We start from the raw sequence: 21,284 nt of genomic DNA on the forward strand, positions 1-21,284 counted from the left end.
GTACTTAACTTTGAAGACTGAAAGGGGCTTGAGATGTTTAAGGTCTGTTCTGGATGGTGGAAAATGCTCTTTAGTGCCAACGTTTAATGAAACTAACAACATATTCTCAGAATAACACATTTCACTAACATATAAAACTATGTTCCCAGTGGGAACAAAGTTGTAAATAGCCATGGCTCCATAGTAACACACACTCTCTCTTCCTTCCCCAGCTCTGTGTGATTTTGAAGGCCATGACAATGTGGATGCAGAATTTGTAGAGGAAGCGGCTCTGAAACACACCACGGTGCTTTTGGGCTTATGAAAGCCAGTATGCAGATGAACTGCTTTCAGTGTTTTAATACTGTTTTCACCTCCTTTTCCTGGGAATTCTTCAACAGTCTTTAAAATTAATAACAAGCTGGAATATGCTTCAGAGTGTTTGGCCTTCACTTGTTCAAACAGAGCCAGCTGCTACATGCCTTTCCAGTGTGAGCAGCCAGTGAACAGTCAAGAGTAATGACAGTTTCTATGTACTGTGACAGGAACAGTTCTCTTCCTGGTAGCTCAGTAGGCTGGGAACTAGTTCTGTGGCACTCCAGAATCAAATAAAAACCATAGGGAACAATGCTTAGGACAGGAAGAGCTAGACAGATCACTGGAAAAAAACATAAAATGAGCAGAAAATGTAAATGCTGTAAAGAGGATTTGAGAAGAACCTGGATTTGGACTAAACAAGATTTGCCATCTGCAGTATTGAGTAATTGTGACAAATTATGATTTGTACACACAGGACTTAAAGCAGCCTCTGCCTTTATGGTGGTTCAGATGGATCTGTATTTAATTTTAATATTTATGGAAGTTTGAGTTAGTAATATCTTTTCAGTAAACATGACCTCAAGCCGGGTGGTGGCGGCTCATGCCTTTAATCCCAGAACTCAGGAGGCAGAGGCAGGTGAATCTCTGTGAGTTAGAGGCCAACCTGATCTACAAAGTGAGTTTCAGGGCAGGATCCAAAAGCTACATAGAAAAACCTTGTCTCAAAAAACCAAAACCAACCAACCAAACAAACAAAAACATGACCTCAAATGCTGAAAGCTTTGGTCTGACTCTTCCCTAATTTTTGAGCATAGCCCTTTTATTTGCACAGGGCATTTTGAGCCCATCAGCATGTTCCTGCAGGAGCCCATGACACTGACTAGGCGTTCTAGCCTTTCTCATCTGTCTCCTACATGACCCATAGGGCTCAGCTTCCCGGTTTGGTTCTGCTTTTCTCCTACTGCTGTTTCCCTTTCTCATGGTGAAATTTGAATGATTCTAAATGTTGTAACACAAATGCTAATTCACCTTATTTTCTGCAGCCTTCGTTGTGCTCTCAAAGCTGTCCTAGCCTATAGAAGTTCCCCTTTGTCTTCACATGGTCAGGAAGGCTCAGAATCTTGGCACCAGATCAGCAATCTGGAAATACTGTATATTTGCATTCCTTGTGCTACAAATTCCTCTGTACAGGAGACAGCAGATTTTATTTAGTTCAAATTAAATAAAAAATCCTCTTTGCATGTTAAATTCTTACAAAACATTTAATTGTGCTTTCAACAGTTCATCTGCTCTTTGCCATTCTCAGTTCATTTCCCTAGGTCTTTAGAGTATATGGATTCTCTTCCATTTGTTGCTTTCATCATTTCTGCTCACACCTGCATAGTTCATGTGGTTTCCTAGTTGAATTCATTGGACACATATTTAAGATAAACATCAGTTTGACTTTGACACTGGGCTTATAATTAATTATTCAATAACTTGCTATTCATTGAAGGGTAACATACAAACTCCTTGGCATTTACCTCTGAAATTTTGACCCTGTAAAACATGAACATTCTTTTGCAGCCAGGCCAATTCATTAGGCCTTGGAACATGAGTTTGGCTTTTTTATTTCTATGGTTGGATCAGGTTATTTCCTCCACTTGTAATCCCTCTCTACCTCACAAATAAATGACATCATGCTCCAGGGCTAGATAAACACACACATGCACACACACACACACACACACACACACACACACACACACACCTGACTGTATCCAAGACATTTCAGTACATGGTGGCATCTACCTTTTCTCAACCAGCAGCACAATTGCAGTGTTTAAGAATCCATCCCTTTCCACTCTTGTGGCATTTAAACTTGCTCTGTGCATGTTTCTGAATCCCTAAAGAGGTTACTAATTCCTGTGACACAGGAACTGTCTAAGTGTGTAGTATTTCTTTTACTAGCTAACTGGCTTGTACAAATGAAAGTGCTCACAAGCTGTTTGCTTCGCCATGGTCTTGTAAGATAATGAGGCCAAATTCAGGACTCACAAAATGAGAGTAAATTTAAATTCCCATCCAATATGGCAGAATATGGCTTGGAACAGGATGTTGGATTTAGCAAAAGAGAAGTATGGTATTTCTCAGTCTCCCAGAACTGGACATGAATGAAATTCATAACTGCAACCAGCACAAAACAAATAGCTTAAGCATATTAGTGAATATAAAAGCACAGGTCTCACATACTAGTGAATCATCATGTCTAATAAAACTACTGGAGTCAGAAAACTACATGGGTGAAATGAAAATCTGAGCAAATAAGTAGAACTATTCTTTTTTTTTTTTTTTTTTTTTGGTTTTTTCGAGACAGGGTTTCTCTGTGTAGCTTTGCGCCTTTCCTGGAGCTTACTTGGTAGCCCAGGCTGGCCTCGAACTCACAGAGATCCGCCTGCCTCTGCCTCCCAAGTGCGGGGATTAAAGGCGTGCGCCACCACGCCCGGCATAGAACTATTCTTATAGAAGCTATCAGTATAGAATTTTGGGGGAGATTTTGAAAAATCAAATATCAGAACTTAAAATGATCATGAATTTGTTTGCAGATAATGTGAAAAAAAAGTATTTTTAAGAAATAAATTAGGCCTAAATATTTTTGTAGCAAGAGAACCCCTACAAAGTTGAATTGCAGTAGCGTTCCTTGGGGGCAAGCTTCACCATTGCCCTTTATATGGCCTTCAAGCCCTGCTGCAAAGAGGACTGTGCCATGTGTCACGTGGGCCAGTTCCCCTCTCCGGAAGTCACATCGTGGACACATAATGAGGACCTGCTTTCACTCTAATTTCTGTACTTCTCTGAGAAGTCATTTATTTTGTACTTTTACAGCATCTTGTGTACTGTACATTCCTGAAGCATAGTCAACATAAACAGTGAAAAAGGAACACATGAGCCACGAAAATACACTTTGAAATAACTGTAGTCCGCGCCATTTAACGTCAGAGAGCAGGAAGCAGTGAACGTTCGCGGAGATCGCGGCCCACTCTGTTGCTGATTGTACCTAGCTGATAGCAGAATCAGTACCATGATGCTCATTCTCGACTGTAGGTATGAAGCCTGGCTGGAGTCTTCTCTTGAGAAGCCTGGATTGGGTCACATGTTTAGATTTCAATGGGCTTTACGGCAGGTTTCCTTATGTGCCTCCTGTTGGCTCCAGTTTCAGAGGGCTTAAATGGAGCCAGCGCACCGTACGGTTTGGGCAGAGGAAGTGTGGTTTCCGCTTCAGGCATGTAGGCATTGGGACGCTGCTCTGCAGTTGTGTAGACACCATTGGGCAGCTGCCGATAATCGGTTTCCATGTACTCCTGCAAAGGGAGATGTTTTCATTTCAGTTTTCTGAGAGCACTGAACTTACTTCACCTTGGGTCCTAAAAGAGCAGTTTTAGGCTCTGCTGGCTGATACTCACCTGCAGTCGGTTTTTATTTTTACTCCTTGGGGGCCCGCCACCCAGCTCCTAAATAAATACACGGAGGCTTATTATTACTTAACAATAGCTTGCCTTATTTCTAGCCAGCTTTTCTTAACTTAGATTATCCCGTCGACCTTTTGCCTCTGGGCTTTTTACCTCTCTTTATTCTAAATATCTTGTTTTCCTTCTTACTCTATGGCTGGCTGTGTGGCTGTGTGGTTGGTCCCTGGCATACTCCACTCCTTCTCCTTTTCTCTCTCCTCCTCTTTCTTCTTCTCCTATTTATTTCCTCTGCCTGGCAGCCCTGCCTGTTTCTCTCTCCTGCCTAGCTACTGGCTCTTCAGCTCTTTATTGACCGATCCGGTGGTTTAGACAGGCAAAGAAACAGCTTCACAGAGTTAGACAAACGCAACACAAAGAGTGCAGCACATCTCTGCATCATTGAGTAAATGCTCCACAGTGTAAAAGAATGTGAGACGTCTTAATCTAAGACTCCGCGACACCCTGCAGAGGGAATGAGTACAGGAGTGAGAAACCCACGCCCACCTCTGTCGCCTGTCATCTGAAAGGGTGTGGGCATCACTCAGGCATCATGCTGATGCTGGGGCTCAGTGTGGGTCAGAATCTGCTCGGTGGGTTCCACGTGCACTGCCTCTAACTGTCTGTCACTGAGCTCTTTATTATTTCCACAGTTTTGACAAAAGAAGTAATACTTTTCCTCTGTCACTGGGGAGCAAATATCAATACAGAAATGATGAGAACTGGCGTCAGAAGGACTGGCAAGCAGTGTGTTTGCCCTCAGGGTCCTCAAAGTTCTGCCAGTGTTTATGGAAAACAACTGCCTACAGCACTAAAGGGAACTGTGTGGTAGAGAAAGGCAGAGGGACATGACAGGGGAGCCCGGAGTGCCCTAGGAGAGACGTCCCAGGGAGTCCAGAAGTTACAAGTCAGACTCCATGCTCAGGTGTTCCTACTATGTGTATGTACCTTTTAAAGTCTTGGATTAGAAAGTGAAACATGATCTTTGCAGAACCATTCACATGACAGTCTAAGCAAACTGTATCTCCATGATGTGGTTGTCTATGGGAGAGATGCCTTGTTCTAACCTTAAAACTATTGAGAGATCATGGAATTAGATGGATGAACAGGAAACCAAACTTGCTGGTGGCTTCCATGACTGACCAAGACCTTGGTCGCTGGGGAGGAGAAAGGGGTAGCATGGAGGTCTATGATACATACCAGGTGTGGTTCTGTAGAAGGCTGTAGTAACCATAATATGGCTGTGGAGGCCAGGATATATGGACATAGGTGTGGTGTGATGGACATGGTCTGGTGTGGTGTGAGCAAGTGTTTGAGGACAGACAAAGCCATGTTATAGGTAAAGAATGGTCATAGTCATGCTGAGGGAGGCCACAGTGTTCAGTCATGACAGTCCAGGGTATGGCTGGGATGGGACTTGATGCTTGTCGGGGTTCTTCAGAGAGAAGGCAGTGCTTTGGACTACTAGTACGACGTCTTTTCCACACACCAAACTCTTTTCTACTAATCATTCAGACTATGTGTGTTAAAGTGCGAAAATTTCATATACAGGTTGAGCTTGCCTAATATAAAACCCTGAGATCCAAAAACGTTTCAAACTTTTTGAGGATTGATATGATGTCACAAGTAGATTATTCCATACCTGATGTCATATTATGACTGCAGTCAAAATATAAATATACTAAAATATTGTATAAAAATCAGCCCATGTATATGAGGTTTAAATGAAACGAGTGAATCTGGGATCTAGATGTGGGCCCTAAGTATCTCATGAAAATCACAGAAAGTTCAAAGCATCTTTATTACCAAGCCTTTGAGATAAGGGGTCATCCACTGTATCACGAGAGGACAGACTACGAAGTCAACCTCTCCTGGTGCACTGTGTAGTATGGGGCCAACACTTACCCGAGATTTCTCAGCAGTGGCAAAGGCATACATTTCTTCATCTCGGAGCACCTTCAGCCAGTCCTTCTCGATCTCTCTGTTGAGTGGCAGGCCCTTTTCTATTCTGGAACTGCAGGAGAAGATGAATTCTTCTTTCTCTCTCACCTCCTTTTGGAGTTCAATGGTCAGGGCTTGTTTCATGGACAACTCAGCAACAAGAGCCATCATTTTCTCAGTAGCATCTTTAATCCTTTTTTGGTAGCCATTCATCTAGAATTGAAGAGCCAAAGGTTTAGTAGGTATAGATAGTCCATGAGGATGTGGAGAAAACAGCAGACTGTTGGCTACCTGGTAATGGGCAGTCTTTCCTGGAGGAATAGGGATTGACTGGAATTCATAGAAAATCCAGGGCTTGAACCTGTTCTACTCACTTTTCTGTTGCCGTGATTAAACAAGGACCAAAAGAGACTTGTGGAGGAAAGGGCCTTTGGCACATACTTCCATCATTGGGGGAAGTCAGGGCCAGAATTCAAGCAAAAGCCACAGAGTAGTAATACTGCCTATTGGCTTATTCTCTGACTCATTTATTGGGTCATGCTCAGCTAGCTTTCTTACACAGCCCACACCTAACTGTCTAGGGATGGCACCGCCCACAGAGGGCTAGGCCCCCAACATCAACGTCAGTCAAGACACGTTGATATGGCCGAGGCCCATCTGATCAGAGCAGTGGACGTTCCTTCTTCCCAAGTGACCACAGGTTGTGTCACACTGACGAGACTAACCAGGACAGAACCCAGCATGTCTGTTGTATGAAACAGAAAAAGCAAGGACAGAAGTGAAAAGAAAGGCTTATCTCCTTCCTAGCTTCCAGGCTGGAGAGCGCTGAGGGTGCCTTAGAGTTTGTCTATAGGAGGGGAGGGGGTTCTTGACGCCCGAGTGCTGGCCTGCTTGTAAGCTCTGGCTCAAACAATAATGCAGGCTTATCAGTTTGAGCCTTTGCAGCCGTTGGGGGCTCTTCTGGCCACTCTGTTCTCTAGTATTACAAGTAATTTCCAGAGACTCTGCTATCAGCTTTGAAAAATTGTCTCTCAATGAAAAAGCGACTTTCTCTCAAGAGAGGGGCATTCCTTGTGCAAAGGACAGGGAGGAGACATGGGAGAGGGTGTTAGTTCAGACAAAGTGCATTGGCTTAAATAGATCTTCTCATTTCTTTGTTTATGAGCCAAGTTGTATGCACTACTGCCCCTGGGCTTCCCAGTGCAGAAATGCAAAGGCCACATGAAAATGGTGTTTTCAACATTTTTTAAGGTGAATTTTCACAGTAGTTTCCAATATAACTTGGCAAAACTGTCTCTAGAACAGGACTGAATGTTTACTTGTTTTCTCAGGATTGTGTTTCTAGTGTCTATTATATACAAGACACTGAGAAACTAAAAGAGGAGGGGAGTGTCCCTACTGTCTGGAGCCTGGTCTGGGGTGTAGCAACCCTTCACCCTTATCAGACAGGACAGGTGCACTCAGGGTGGTGTGGACGTAGACCCAGTCACCTTCGTCTGTTCCCCTTTCTCACGCCGCTAAGAGAGTGTGCCCCTTCTCTCTGTGTCTGCCTCAGGAATGGTGGGACAGTACATAGCAAGTATTCAGCAGCCCTCTTCTGGAGAATGCTCAAAGGTCCCACAGAAGCCGGGCCAGTGCACCATCCTCCACAGTGCATGGTATGATCCTGCACTTTTAGTCACCAGCCTGCCTCCTGCTAGCTGTTGCTTTTAGTAGTGCCTCCCCTAGCAGCTTCGAATCTCCAGTCAGCCTGGAATTGTGTGGCTGCTGTTCTTCAATTGTCCGGTTCCATCTGTGGGTTCTGACTGAATTCTGCATTGGAGCAATTCCTACTCAGACCACTGGAAAAGGGAGGCTTTCTGCTCAGAAAGAAATAGAAAGGGTTTGTATACAAACTACAAAGATAATAACTGTTCTGTTTGAGAAGTTCTCTTGCTAAATAAAACTTAAGTACTGTCCTTGAGAAGCTTAGGCTTCCTTCCGGTGAAGTGGATTTACTTAGGGACTAGACCGAAGCTCGTTTTAGACTAATATTTACATTTTGATATATTTCTAGACAATAAAACTTCATCTCTCTAGTGTTTCTCAACAAATTCAGAATGAAAAATGAGAGGAGATAGCAGAAGTTGGGGCCGGGAGAGAGGGAGGGCGGGAAGGTGGATTCCCTCAGGCAGACCTTCTTGGCTAAGAGCAGCGTGTCCTCCTTGCAAGACTGTGTTTTGCCTCTGAGCCTATTTGTGAGCTGGGACACCTGCTCATAGATGAAATCCTTCTCCAGTAACTTCTCCTCCTTCTTGGCCAGCTGAAGTTCCAGCTACAGTTGGAAACAATTTGAGCAGGAGTTAAAAAATGATTTATGAATTCACAGTATCTATTCTCGGTCTGTCCTCCACCCCACAATAGAGACACATTGCTCTCTTATTTGGGAAAATACCTCTGAAAAGTCCCTGGAGCTGGACCATGTCAAGAGACACTCTGGCAGCTCTTCCGCCCTGGGTGGATATGGCCCTCTGGCTCTTTATGGTACCCACAGTGCTATTCTTTCCAGATGTTCCCACATGGCAAATGAACTTATTCATTCAAGAAGTCAAAATTGGGCTAGGAGAGAATGGTGCCTTTGAATGATCAAACTACTGAGTCTTTACTTCTTTGGGTAAATATCTGAATCAAAGTTAGGATTTAGAACTACATTAAAACTAGGAGCAGCTGTGGCTAGAATAATGAAGGCTGGGTCTGTCAACACAGGGGAGAAGGGGAGACAGTGTTGCAGTATCTGTGAGCAAACAGATGCACGTTTAAACAAAAGCACTTACCATGTCTAATTTCTTGATCATTTGTTTTTCAGTCGGGTCTTTCCCTGGAATGAAGCGGATTCTTCCCTCACTGTCAGGATTTATAAACCGTTTCTCCAGGTCTTTTATTCTATCTGCACACTGTGAAAACTATTGAACAAGAAACACACATGAGCTGTAAATTAAACTCTCTAGCTTAGTAAATCTTCAAATTATGTAGGCAGGATCGTTAGCTCATTTGTGGAACTATACAGATGGTATGTGGAATAGACCCTGCATGGGAAGGCAGTGTCTGTCTGTCTGTCTGTCTCACTAGAGAGAAGGCTGAATTCCTAGAAGCCCTTCTGTTGCTTCCAATTGTGTATGACCTTCATGGGGTACTGTGTGGTTAAGGACCGGAAGTAACTGTGCTGCTTCAAGTTGGATTCCTTTGTTGCCAGCGGCCTCAATGGCATCCCAAAGAAGGAAGTCAACTTTAGGGCCAACTCAACATGTACTCTGTGAGGAACAGTCTCAGCCACTTGTATATTTTTTGTTAAAATGCCTTTGAATAGATTCTAGCTGTTGAATCACTGAGACATGGAAGTGAATAGAGATAATAAGAACAATAGTCACACTTAGTTTTAAGAGGGGTGATGTGAGCACAGTGATAATCCAAAGGCCTTGTTTCCAGCTTCCTCACCATTGTGTGGCTGCTTTTCAGGAACTTTTGGTTCCTCAGTTGGCAGATGGCAAAGATGACGCTTGATCCCATGAGGTGAAACAATAGACATTAGTACTGTGGTTCTCAACCTCTGGATCATGGCCACTGGAAGACATATTTCCAATGAGCTTAGGAACTGAGACACTGCTCAGTAGCAAAATTCCAGTTATGAAGTAGCAATGAAAATAACTTTATGGTTGGGGTCAGCACAAATGAGGCACTGCATTGAAGGGCCACAGCGTTAGGAGGGTTGAGAGGCACAGCTCTGCGCTTTAGACCACACCCAGGAGAGACACAGAAGTACAGAATTTTAATTGATAGTATTCTTCTCTACAATCAGAATTTTAACAGGTGACATTTAAAAATAGTGACAGAATTATTAGTGATACCTCTTAATGTTTCCTTAGTTTTTTAAATTAGGAAACTAAGAAATAACTATGATACTTTCTTATCAAAACCAGTGCCTCTGGAGGGCTGGACAGATGCCTCAGCAGTTAAGAGCACTGGGTGCGCCTGCAGAGAACCTGGGTTTGGTTCCCATGTGGCAGCTCACAACCATCTGCAACTCTAGTTCCGGGGATCTGCAGCCCCCCTCTGATCTCTGTGAGCACCAGGTGTGCGTGTTGTATACACACACATACATGCAGCCAACACGCTCAGACCTATTGAACAAAATAGATCTAAAACAAAAGCAAACTAATGCCTCCACTTTCCCACTGGGAATTTAAGTGAACATTTTCACTTTCCTTATAAAAACAATGTTCTTGTGTCTTACAATAGCTCATGAGACTTCCAGGACTCCTAAAATGGGGTGGTTCCTACAAGGTCCAGGAGAACATGACATGATTCATGATAACCCTTGGGATTCATCTGTTGGACAGTTAAAAGCTGTTTCAAAATAACCAAAAAGAAAAAGCAATCTGAAAATGATGTAAAACGGGAAAACAAGATAAATGGGGCAGTGAAAGCTGAAGCCAGGATGCAGCAAGAACCCTGGAGACAGAGCGAAGTGTGGCCAGCCCGAGCTCGGCCTTTCCCACCGTCTTCCCAGTGCAGTTTGAAAATGAGCGGGTGGCCCTTGACACACCTGCTCCCAAGCCTGTGAATGGTCCACAGGTCTATATGCAGCCATGATGGTAAAGGCTTGCCATCAGACACAGAATTAATACATAACCATCCCCTCTTGTTAAAACTGAATTCTTAGTTCACAGTGGGTAGCTGATTATTTCTAAGAATGAGTAATTTCTTACAATTAAAGCTTCTGAATTATGTAAATGTCAAAAACTCAGGAAAGAGAGGATACTGTGGTGACCTTTCACATGCTTGTCTCTCAGCTCTGGCAATTCCCAGCACAGCCTTCTTGTTTCATCCCCTCTGCCACTTCCTCCACGTACCTGCGGGACCACTTTAGCGTCAATCCCGCACATCATCCACGTTCATCTGTGTGTCTCTGAGGAAACCGGCTTCCTTTTGTTTTTTGTTTTTTTTGTTTTTTCTCTCTCTGATACAGGGTCTTATTGTGTAGCTAACCACAAAGTCCTAGGAATTCTCCTGCTTCACCCTCTCAGGTGCTGGGATTACAAGTACGCACCATCACACTCAATTTAACACATAAGAATTTAAGACAAAATTTAGCCACAGCATCATTTCTCACATAAAATGCTCCCATCTCTTTTATATATGTCCACTGAGTTTCCAGTTTCTCCACCGTTGCATAAATAGAGCATATACTATTGCCTGTAATGTGATATGTTGGACCAAGTTTCTTCAGTAGATATATAAAAAATGAAAAAGAGGAAGAACTTTAGTAGGCACATCAACCAAGTACAATAAACGGTAGAAGAATGATTAGCTTTGTCTGTGGATGTCAGTCCTGATTTGCAGCTAACCTGAAAAACTTGCTTATGTAATGGGGAATCTGGTCTGTTTGACAGCTTATTAAAGTCCCTTTTAGACATCCTGGAGTTCCTCATGGGCAAAGACAAACCTGAAACTGTATGTCGGGAAAGAGCTAGAAGGCACAATTATTCTGTAGGACAGAGTGCTAAGTACAGTCATGGAGTTACACTGCAGGCCGGTGAGGCCCTGAAGCAAGTGGAAAGGGAAAGCTGGAAAGATGAGCCATGAGACACAGAGCACATGGAGAGCCCTGTGCAATGATGGGGGGCCCAGAGGACTTGGAGGAGTGCGGTTTTCTGAGGACTGACATGGGGTTCTTTGCATTTCTGGAATGTAGCCTCACACACTGCTCTCAAAAATATTCAGTAAAATCTGTCAGGGGCGTTGCATACATGTGTTGTGTGGACTGAGGAGAACAGCCATCTATAGTCTACCCTGACAGAGCACAGAAATGGAACAGGTACTGTGTACAGGCTGACCATTTTATGGAAGTCAGAGTCACAGAATAATGGGGAGATTGTTCCTGAGCCTTGGTGGGAGCAATCTAGTCAATTGATCTAAATGGGAGCAATTATGCCTAAAAATCAGGCTAGCATTGCTATAAATGACCCTGATGAAGTTGCACAAGCTGAAAGATGCTATCTGTCATCTGTATAAAGTTGAACTATCCCAATGCATTCAAGTATGGAAGCAGACCCTGCACAGTTCCACAAATCCTTTGCGTGAAGTTAAGTGAAAAACTGAACTTAAATGTATGCTGAATGAGGAGGCTTGCTCTCAGATTTCTGACTATTTTATTAATTATTCTTGGGGAAAGATTTTTTTCTTTAACATTCTGTCCCTTTTCTACTTTAATGAACTGAACACACCTCAATTTAATAACCAGAAAAAAAATCCAAAAGCAAGGGTAGTACTTTAAAGCACAGGGTAGAATTTGTTCCTGCAGCCTTGAGGCAGAGGGGAAAAGTGCAGGTCACAAATACGTTGGTCCAACTTTTTATATTTCATAAAGTTATCATTCCATGTGAAGAAAGTAGGCTTCTGTCCACATTTTCACCTTTGTTGTTGGGCACCACAGAGGTTAGTGAAGAACCTGCTGTGTGTGACTACAGACTGAGCAGTGGTAGTTCTAGGATGCCATTCCTCCACTGAGCATCAGGCTCGCCGTGGTGGCACTTCCTGTCATCTCAGCATGCTGAGGCAGGAGGTTGCAATGAGTCTGAAACTAGCCTGGGCTGTACAGGAGTATCAGACAACAAAGGCTACAAGAGCCCGCCTCCACAAGCCAGAAAGACTAAATGTTATACCCTGGTGGTCTCCACAGCATCAGTGCCCAAAGTAGGCTGCAGGTATCAAGAGCCTAGATTTCTCTGGACGGAGCTATAGGAATGATGAACTAGGGCTAAATCCTGGGATGGCCCAGATTCCAAGAAGCATGGACAATGCTTCATGAGAAAAAAAAAAAAAAAGCTGTATAGCTCAGATTCCCAAAACCCCATCCTGAAGGAGCAGTCAAAGCTTGTTCAAACATCCTAGAACTCATAGTAGTTACCAACAGTGGTGTAGCTTGGCTTCCATGTAAGAACCCACATCATCTACAAACTAACAAGAGGGAAAAGACAAGCCAACGGCCTGGGGGACGTGCCCCCGACCATCACCCACCTGGATCTGGAGCACAGCCAGGTCAGCATCAAGGGCCCTCTTGGTCGGCAGTAATTTCTGTGTCACACAAATCTGCCTTTGCTTCTCGGCAATCTTCAGTCTCAGGAATCGGATTTTTTCATCCAGGATGTGGATTTCGACATCCCCATGAAGTTTCATCTTCTCTTGGATATTTATTTTTTCATAAAAAATGCACACTTCTTCCTCACGCTCTATCAGCTGAACACCACTATGGTCAAATTCAGAGCAGGGGTTTAAGTGGGTGCTGAGGCCTCTGTTTCCTAGTTACTGTGGTTCCCTCTGGCTTTGGGCTCACAACATACATCAACACAACAGAATTTCAGAACATAGTTTCATATCCCAATGGACTGCTAGTTAAGCTCTGCACACTGGATTTTCCTGGGGATAAGAGTGTTGGCATCTCCATTCATAGCCAATTGTGCAGCAGGATGGCCACAGGATGGCCACAGTGGCTTCAGGAGCTTTGAAAGTTTCCCAGGGTAGGGGAGGTCACTCCCAACATGTGAACAAAAACAAAACTCAAGCCTGATTTTCTGCACATCTTTTTTGGGGGGCCAGACTTGCCAAGCAAGTCTTAGCTAGAAGCCGCAGGCAATGGTCCCAGGAACGTGATTCTGGAGTGAGCTGCCAGGCCCACAGGCTCTTTGAAAAGTGAGTGTCCCTGGTGCTGGTTCCCAGTAAGTAACCTGCCCTTTGTGACCATGCTGACAGGTGCAATGGGAATACCCCTCCTTGAGAGCAAGCCACTGGACAGAAGCAAAGTGAGAATTTTTTCCTCTCAGCAGCTTGACCAGGGCCTGGGAACACTCTATTTATCCATAAGCTGTGGCTTGTGCCAGGAGCCAAATAGGATTTGTGTGTGTGTGTGTGTGTGTGTGTGTGTGTGTGTGTGTGTGTGTGTGTGTGTCTTTGTTTTTGTTTTAACCCAGATAACATTTATTAGCCCCTTGAACGAGTTCTGTTTGTCAGGGACCCTAATGATCTCCCCACACCTCCTGTATAATCCATTACTGCAACTGCTACCTTTACTTTTCCTAAGCCTTCCCTTCCCTCCAATAGTGTGCCTGTGGGTGAACCTGGCTGGCCTTAGCACTTCATTCTGCCTGATTGGTTTTTCTGTCAAAGCTGCTTTTTATCAAATTCCCTTGATGACAAAAGCCAACAGCAAGGTATTACCACTCTGTCTCCTCAGGGGCTAGCACTCCACTGCTTTACAAGAAATAACACACAGATCTTATGAAATTTGAATTATTTCCGGACTCGGTCATCCCATCTACCAGTTTCTCATAACACAAGCAATTGTGGTGGGGTGGGACTGTAGAAAGAGTAACACTGTTAATGACATGCCTGCAGGCTGGAAAGCACAGGCCTCTCTCCCAAGCCTTAGTTACTTATGGAGCGGCTCAATGCTGCCCAAATGGATAGTTGTCACCAAGACTGACTCACATCAGTTGATGCAGAAAAAAATCAGTGGTTCTCAACCACGCCATGACCCCTCTGGGGGTCACATTTCAGATATCCTGAATATAAAATAGCAGATGTTTGCATTATGATTCATCACAGCAGCAAAATTACAGTTATGAAGCAGCAACAAAATGATTTTCTGGTTGGGGCCAGCGCAGCATGCGGAACTGCAGTAAAGGGTCACAGCGTCAGGAAGGCTGAGAGCTGCTGTCCTCCATCTCAGAGACTCTGATCTTCAAATTCCCCAAGCCCTCCTTTTTGCTTCCCTCCCTCAGACAGCCTGTCTTGTTTTCGTGAAGAACACACAGCTCCCTCCCAAGAGTAAAGAAAATGGCTCCACCTCGATGGGCTCCCTGGGCGCTCAGCCCGAGCCATCGGCGATTGGTACCTTTCGTTCCGACGCTGCACGGCCTTCTCGTACTTTTTGCGCAGCTGCACCATCTCCTCTTCAATCATGGTGATCATGCTGGCCAGCCTGTCCATGCTGTTCAGCTGGGCCTCCTTCTTCTCCTTCATCTCCTGAAGTTTAGTGGTGATTTTGCACACGTCATTCTGCATGCTCTCCCTGATGGTCACATTGTTGGAATGCTTCAGCATGGCGTTTTGCAGCTTTCTTTTAAAATAATGGCACAGTGTGGAAGATCATTATTTTCTTCAAAAGTACTGAAGGTGTCTGAAAAACAGTTCTCAAAAGTGTGTCTTCTGAAATGAGATCACTACACAATGCTTTCAGGAATTCATGGGAACTGCTTTGTTGTGGGATGCCCCCTCCAGCCAGATGAGGATACTGTCATTATGTCTACCACTGTGACACACTCTTTTGTGAAAGGGGCCTTTGCTGCTGTCAGCTCAGGAGACTGTTCTGCGGACAGAGGTGTCCTATTGGCAATGCCTACGGGCCCTGAGGACTCAGACTAGGAGCAGGGGACACACTGCAGGAAATCACAGCCTGTAGGTGGTATTTTAATTTCCTTTCGAGTAAGAATCTGAGTAAGAAATTTCTTTTTCAACCGCGCTTTTCAAATCTTTATCAAAGTCAACTAGGCAATAATGGCCAAGAGAAAAATCCAGTTGCATAGTCTCAGGCGGTCAGGGAGGTGAAAGAGCAGATTAGGCCTGTGGTGAACATTATTCCTGGAATTATTACATAGATGGACTCATTTAGCAACAAAAGGTCCTACACAATAATGCCGAGGATTATGTATAAGGAAAGAGTCCAGGGAAGTAGAGTGGCTTGCCCAGGTCCCACAGACAGTAACTGCCAGAGCTGTGAGTTTAGTCTAGAAAATGCTGCTCTTAGAATCGACTGTAGCTTCCCACATGCATTACAACCAGCGATGCTGCCTAAGAAGTAATTTGGCTTCTAACTTCAAATGCAGATTATGAGATTCATACTTTTTTTCTTAATTGAGCAAATGAACATCATCAGATCATCATAGTAAACATAGTTTTATGTTAGAGTTCTCCATTCATTAAAATTTGTGACACTTAATAGAAAACAAGAAGTGTGCCCAGGGCCTGTGTTGTTACCTGAGAAGCTAGGTGTGTGAATAGGCTTCCCCGTTTCTGGAAGCCCTGGCCTCTTCTATGATCAACAGGATATTCTAGAGTCCCAAAGACACTGAAGACAGGGCTTTGGGAGGCCTGTGGCTGGCAGGATTCTTACCTTTCTAGAGAGACAGCACTGTTCCTCAAAATTTCCAGTTCATTTAATGACATTTTGTGTCTTTCTTTTATTTCATTCACTTTCTGATGAGCTTTGTGAAGGAGGTTAACAAACTTATTTCTTTCATTTCTAATTGTGTCATACAGCTTGGCAAATTCTTTGAGTCTGTGAAAACATGAACTGGTTTTTTAAAATTGAAAATTAAATAACACCTTTCCCCTAATCAAATAGATAAATCATGACAAAATTCTTTTACCTTCGATGAATTTCATATTTTTTCTTCTTGTATAGTCTGATTTCAAGGTCCTTTGCTTTGATTTCCTTATTGACATTGGAATGTTTTTGCTGAAATGTAAAAAATTATGTGTGAAATAAAGAAAAACAACCAGAAAACTAAGTGTGGTGGCTCATGTCTGTGATTCCAGCACTGGGGAAACTGAGGCAGCAGGACTGCAATGAATTCAGGATCAGCCTGGGATACATACTAAGAACCTATCTTGAAAATCCAAAATCAACAACAAAAAATACAACATAAGAGTACTCTGCTGGAGATGACCGGCCACACTAGTGGAAGCCCATGAACGGTGGACTAGAGGCCATGGAGCCCCCATGGGACTGGACTAGGCCCTCTGGATACCTAAGATGGTTGTTTGGCTCAAACTGTTTGGGGGCACCCAGGTAGGGGCACTGGGATCCGTCCCTGGTGTATGGACAGGTTTCTGGAACCCGGTGCCTGTGGTGGGACACCTTGCTCAGCCTTGGTGCTTCTGGGAGGGGCTTGGACCTGCCTAGGCTCAGTGAGCCGGGCTCTGCTGACTCCCCATGGGAGACCTCGATTTGGGGGATGTGGGGATGTGGGGTTGGCTTGGGAGGGAAGGCTGGGGGGTGGGAGGAGGGAGGACGTGGGATCTGTGGGTGGTATGTAGAGTGAGTAGAAAATTTCTTAATAAAGAAAAATGAAAAGGAAAAAAGTACTCTGCTGACCCCTGCTCCATTCACCTCTGTCCATCTTTCCTAACCTGCTGGGTTGGACAGATGGGGAGAACAGGAGAGAGCCTGGAGCTGCCTGGCCTGCTGACGTGATTCCCAGGGGTGCTTCAGATCTGGGAAGAAGCGGAGAGGGATAGGGAGCCTGCACAGACAGGGTGGGGAAGCTGGGGCTCCATGAGGGAAGAGTGACTGTAGCCTGCACTGCTCAGGAAGCACGGTGCTTACAGAGGTCGATGAGGAGGAAGTTTTGACAAATGTCGTGACCTGAACCCTCGATGGCATTTTGTGAGACCGAAGCAATGGTTTAAAGTGCAGTGTGTCCTTATGTACTCCTGGGTGTATTCACCTTTATATCAGGCACCATGTCGAAGCCAGCTGTAAAGCTGTATATAAATATTTAAAAAGAAAGCAGTTATACCTTTAAGGTCCTAAAAAACAATATACCAAGTGCTGAATGTATTAGTGATGCTCTTTAGATAGGAAATGCCTGGTGGGTCCTTTCTCTGAGATGCAAAGCAAGAGTCTCTGTGGGTGGCATTGGGTGGGGGGGCGGGAGCAGCTTCAGTCATCCTCCATCAGGGCAGGCAGAGCAAAATCATTTGGCCTGATGATGCCTAGACAGTATGGACACACAATGATTTTATTTTGTATAACTTTCACTGAAAATGGGAGTCGACAGGCTAAGCTTCAAGAACACGAAAAGAATAAAGCAGGTGTGAGATGTGGCACAAGCGCTGCTGTTTTGTGGGTGACAACAATGTCAGCATGAATCCCCACCCCAGGCACCTTACTTAGTTTTTAAAAAGAGATGTAGATATTACACAAATTATTAAGATCGAATACCTTTTTGTGGAAATACAGTTAACTACAACCAATGTTTTAAAGGGTAATTCACAATTACCCTTTGAAAATAACACTCAAGGGACAAACAATATCCTCCCTCGTGATTTCCATATCTCAAAAAGAACTGTCTTGTGCTTTATTATGAATGAGTTCATTCAGTGGTGAAGTTTAGCTCAGGTAGATCACTGCGTTGATAACACGAGGACAGATATAGATAACGTAAGGATCAGATATTGGGATCGATCAGAATTTGTCTGCTTTGTAAAACGGACCAGTTCTTTTCTTGGAATAACAAAGTACACCTCTAGCATATCCAAAATTTCTGAAAAGAAAGGAAATTTTCTGAGCAGGAAGTCTCACAGAGGCAGATACTTCCAACCACAGCAGGTGTTTCTGAAAACGCTGTTCCGGCTAACCCCACCCCAGACCCCGACTTTGGTGGTGATGACCTCATACCTTAGCGCGCCCCCCATCCCCCGTGGTCATCCTTGTCTCTTCTGTGCCATCTCTTTCCAATTCCTTAGAGGCCATGCTCTTTGCCATCTCTTTTCTACGAGCCCAAGGGTCCCATGGGCTCCACGGGCTTTTGCAATAGAAATCAGACACTTCAGGTGGGTTGAGGGACCTCACCGTCTGCCCTCGCCTGCCCTCTGCTTCACTTGACATCTCTTCTCTTCTGTCTGCCAGTCATAAATTTCTCACTTCTCAGGAGTAAATGTGTCTACTTAAACAGTGAAAGAGGTGTCTGGGGAATTGGTTAATTGATGGTGGTCTGTGTGGTTATAACTTTCTCCTTCCATCTTCGCTACAGAATCTATTTCATGTTAGTCCCATCAACGCTGCATAAGTATGAGTTCCTCCTAGGAATGAAAAAAAAAATCCCACCCCCATATAACCTCTCAGAATGAGAAAAAAAATTACACTTATAAACAGCCAATGCCCAGGTCAAAGGACAAATGCGTAAGTTCTACCTTATTAATAGTTCATATCATATTTAAATTTTTTATTATTATTAATTTTTGAAATACAGTATCACTATGTCATTCAGGCTAAACTTTAACCTGCTGTCCCCCTTGTCTACTACCTCTTCATTGCATGTCACAATGCACACTTTTATTGTTCGTTTGGCAAGAGATCAAAGCTCACACAGGCAGCCACTCAAGCCTTGAACTGTTTCCCCAGCCTTTATTTACTTTTAACAAGGAACTGGACACAGTCCTTCTGTGAACTAACTGATTCCAATGTTAAAATGTGAGCTACTGTTTTATGATGTTGTTTGTGGCCTTTGTGGGAGTCTGGGGAAATCAAGGGATAAGGCAGCAGCTAAGAGTCTCCTGCACTGGTCTGCAGCATGCTCGGCTGATGACTTAGCAGACTCTGCTCTCAAGCTGTCCCAAGGCAAGTCACAGTGGAGTCTGTGGCTCTGTGACTTGCACATTCTCTCTGTGGCCTATGCACCTGGCAGCCCTGGCCCGAGAGATGCTACTTTATTCTTGGTGAAATTGTCATGTGTTCAAACCCTCTGACCATTTGATTTTTTTTTTTAACCTCTAGACTAACTATTGAAAGCTGAACCCTGAGGGTTTTTTTTTCCAGTGTATGATTCAGTGTTCTTTAGTGTCACTGAATTTGAAGGAAATTTTGAATCATTGCTTTCTAATTAATGATGAATTGAAATGAGGCTCCCTCGAACCTTTGTGGTAATTGATGAGTGGTTATAACAAAGCAGTTACCTGGGCTTTCAGGAAATCCTTAGACTTTTGTTCTCGTTCATCAATCTTGAGCTGAGTCATTCGCCCCAGGTTGAAGACCAGGTCTCGCATACTCTCTTGTTCCTTCAAGAGCTTGTTCTCGTCTGCAATCTGCTGTTCCACCAGCCTTGCCTCAGCTTCGGATAGGGTTTTCTTTTGGAAAGCACAGGATTAGAACTCATTTCCTGAAGAAGCACCAGAGTAAGGCTAGCACAAAGCACTGTCTTCCTTTCATGCTTAGCAACAGAGAGAGTGGAGTCATGAAGGATGCAAACTAGTGAGTGCGTGGGTCAGCATGACTGACGTTTTCCTTAGTGGGTTGTTAAGTGACTAGAAGAGGTTTACAAACATGCCTTAAAGTAGTTAAATACTCAACAGCAGTTTGAATGACAAAAGTTTGAAATTTGAAAATAGACATTGATGAAACAGGTTGACTTTTAATGCAATCAATAGCCTTTTATTTGAGAAATCTTAATAGCCTGTAAAAGGATCATCATTTCAAGCACATTCTTTTTTTTTTCCTTAGAAAAAAAACCAGTGGGGATTGAATTTTAAGATGAGGATAGTGCATGTGTGTATGTACTCAGTAGGGATAGACCACTTGGCTAGATAAGGAATGTGTGTGTGTGTGTGTGTGTGTGTGTGTGTGTGTGTGTGTGTGTGTGTACTCAGTAGGGATAGACCACTTGGCTAGATAAGGAATGTGTGTGTGTGTGTGTGTGTGTGTGTGTGTGTGTGTGTGTGTGTGTGTACTCAGTAGTGATAGACCACTTGGCTAGATAAGGAGTGTGTGTGTGTGTGTGTGTGTGTGTGTGTGTGTGTGTGTGTGTACTAAGTAGGGATAGACCGCTTGGCTAGCATGTTTGAGGCACTGCACTCAGTCCTCAGTAAACTTCCTCATAAAGAAGAAATAGGCCCAAGCAAGATGGTGCTCTAGCAACACATTTACGTTTTAAAAACTCTTTGTACATATTATCATACACATGAATGGGTTTCACTGTGGCATTTACATACACACATTATCACAATTCGATAGTCTCTGCCTTCCCAGCTGCCCACCCCTTCCCATTCCCTACTGTCTGTCTTTGATGTGCTTTGGTAGAGCATTTTAAAAACTCCATTCTGTGAGAGAAGTGTAAACGAATGCGAAGTTAACCTGCTGAATCAGATTCCTCTTAGCTAATTCCACTTCCTTGTGGAGCTCTCTCCTTCTCTCAGGCAGCAGAAGATCATCTTTAGGGATAGCTTCGATCTAGAAGTCAGAATTTAAAATAGGTGTTGTAATGAAAACAGTGTTCAATACTGTACACTCAACCCCACTGTACACTTTTTGAAACAGGCAGGCAAACATGATTCCTGATCTTATAGGAATTTCCTTCTCTGATTATTTTTTCTAAAACTAACATGAAGTAAAATATGAAGATCTACCCAAAATACACAATTCATTAGCTACAAATGTTTTATCCTTTATAAAACTAAATCTTAATATTGAGCAGCACCTAAATGTGTTGAAGGGTGTGGGGCTTGGATGCATGATCTTACTTATTCCTCACAAACACCAAGAGGCATCCGATTGTTTGGGAGAGAATGACATATGGACTTGCCTCAGTGGTGTGGTAGGCACCACACTGTCTGACCACCACACCCTCCGACCACCACACTCTCCATCCACCACACCCTCCGACCACCACATCCTGCTGCCTCATTAATTCATCTTGTCGGCTGCAAGAATATATTATAGAGATTCAGCTGTGTATTAAAGCTATACTT

The 21,284-nt window shown here is 43.8% G+C and overlaps 2 protein-coding genes across 13 annotated transcripts in view; one reads left to right on the top strand and one right to left on the bottom strand.

Annotated features, from left to right (window-relative positions):
- Window positions 1-1,545, top strand: part of Gsap (gamma-secretase activating protein) — a 97,931-nt gene extending 96,386 nt beyond the window's left edge. For all 7 annotated transcript variants that reach the window (XM_076565958.1, XM_006991059.4, XM_042272901.2 and 4 more), the window contains one exon: window positions 213-1,545. In XM_076565958.1, the coding sequence (XP_076422073.1) occupies window positions 213-304 (92 nt within the window). In that variant the 3' untranslated portion in view covers window positions 305-1,545. The remainder of the gene's footprint in view (window positions 1-212) is intronic.
- Window positions 1,546-3,115: 1,570 nt separating this feature from the next.
- Ccdc146 (coiled-coil domain containing 146) overlaps window positions 3,116-21,284 on the bottom strand; it is a 156,188-nt gene continuing 138,019 nt past the window's right edge. For all 6 annotated transcript variants that reach the window (XM_042272898.2, XM_076565954.1, XM_042272899.2 and 3 more), the window contains 10 exons: window positions 20,671-20,766; window positions 19,497-19,667; window positions 16,187-16,275; window positions 15,931-16,095; window positions 14,653-14,877; window positions 12,780-13,008; window positions 8,537-8,665; window positions 7,900-8,037; window positions 5,688-5,936; window positions 3,116-3,638 (listed from right to left, as the gene is read on the bottom strand). In XM_042272898.2, the coding sequence (XP_042128832.1) occupies window positions 3,435-3,638; window positions 5,688-5,936; window positions 7,900-8,037; window positions 8,537-8,665; window positions 12,780-13,008; window positions 14,653-14,877; window positions 15,931-16,095; window positions 16,187-16,275; window positions 19,497-19,667; window positions 20,671-20,766 (1,695 nt within the window). In that variant the 3' untranslated portion in view covers window positions 3,116-3,434. The remainder of the gene's footprint in view (window positions 3,639-5,687; window positions 5,937-7,899; window positions 8,038-8,536; window positions 8,666-12,779; window positions 13,009-14,652; window positions 14,878-15,930; window positions 16,096-16,186; window positions 16,276-19,496; window positions 19,668-20,670; window positions 20,767-21,284) is intronic.

The sequence above is a fragment of the Peromyscus maniculatus genome, chromosome 3 (genome assembly GCF_049852395.1).
Source record: "Peromyscus maniculatus bairdii isolate BWxNUB_F1_BW_parent chromosome 3, HU_Pman_BW_mat_3.1, whole genome shotgun sequence".
Lineage (NCBI taxonomy): Eukaryota > Metazoa > Chordata > Mammalia > Rodentia > Cricetidae > Peromyscus > Peromyscus maniculatus.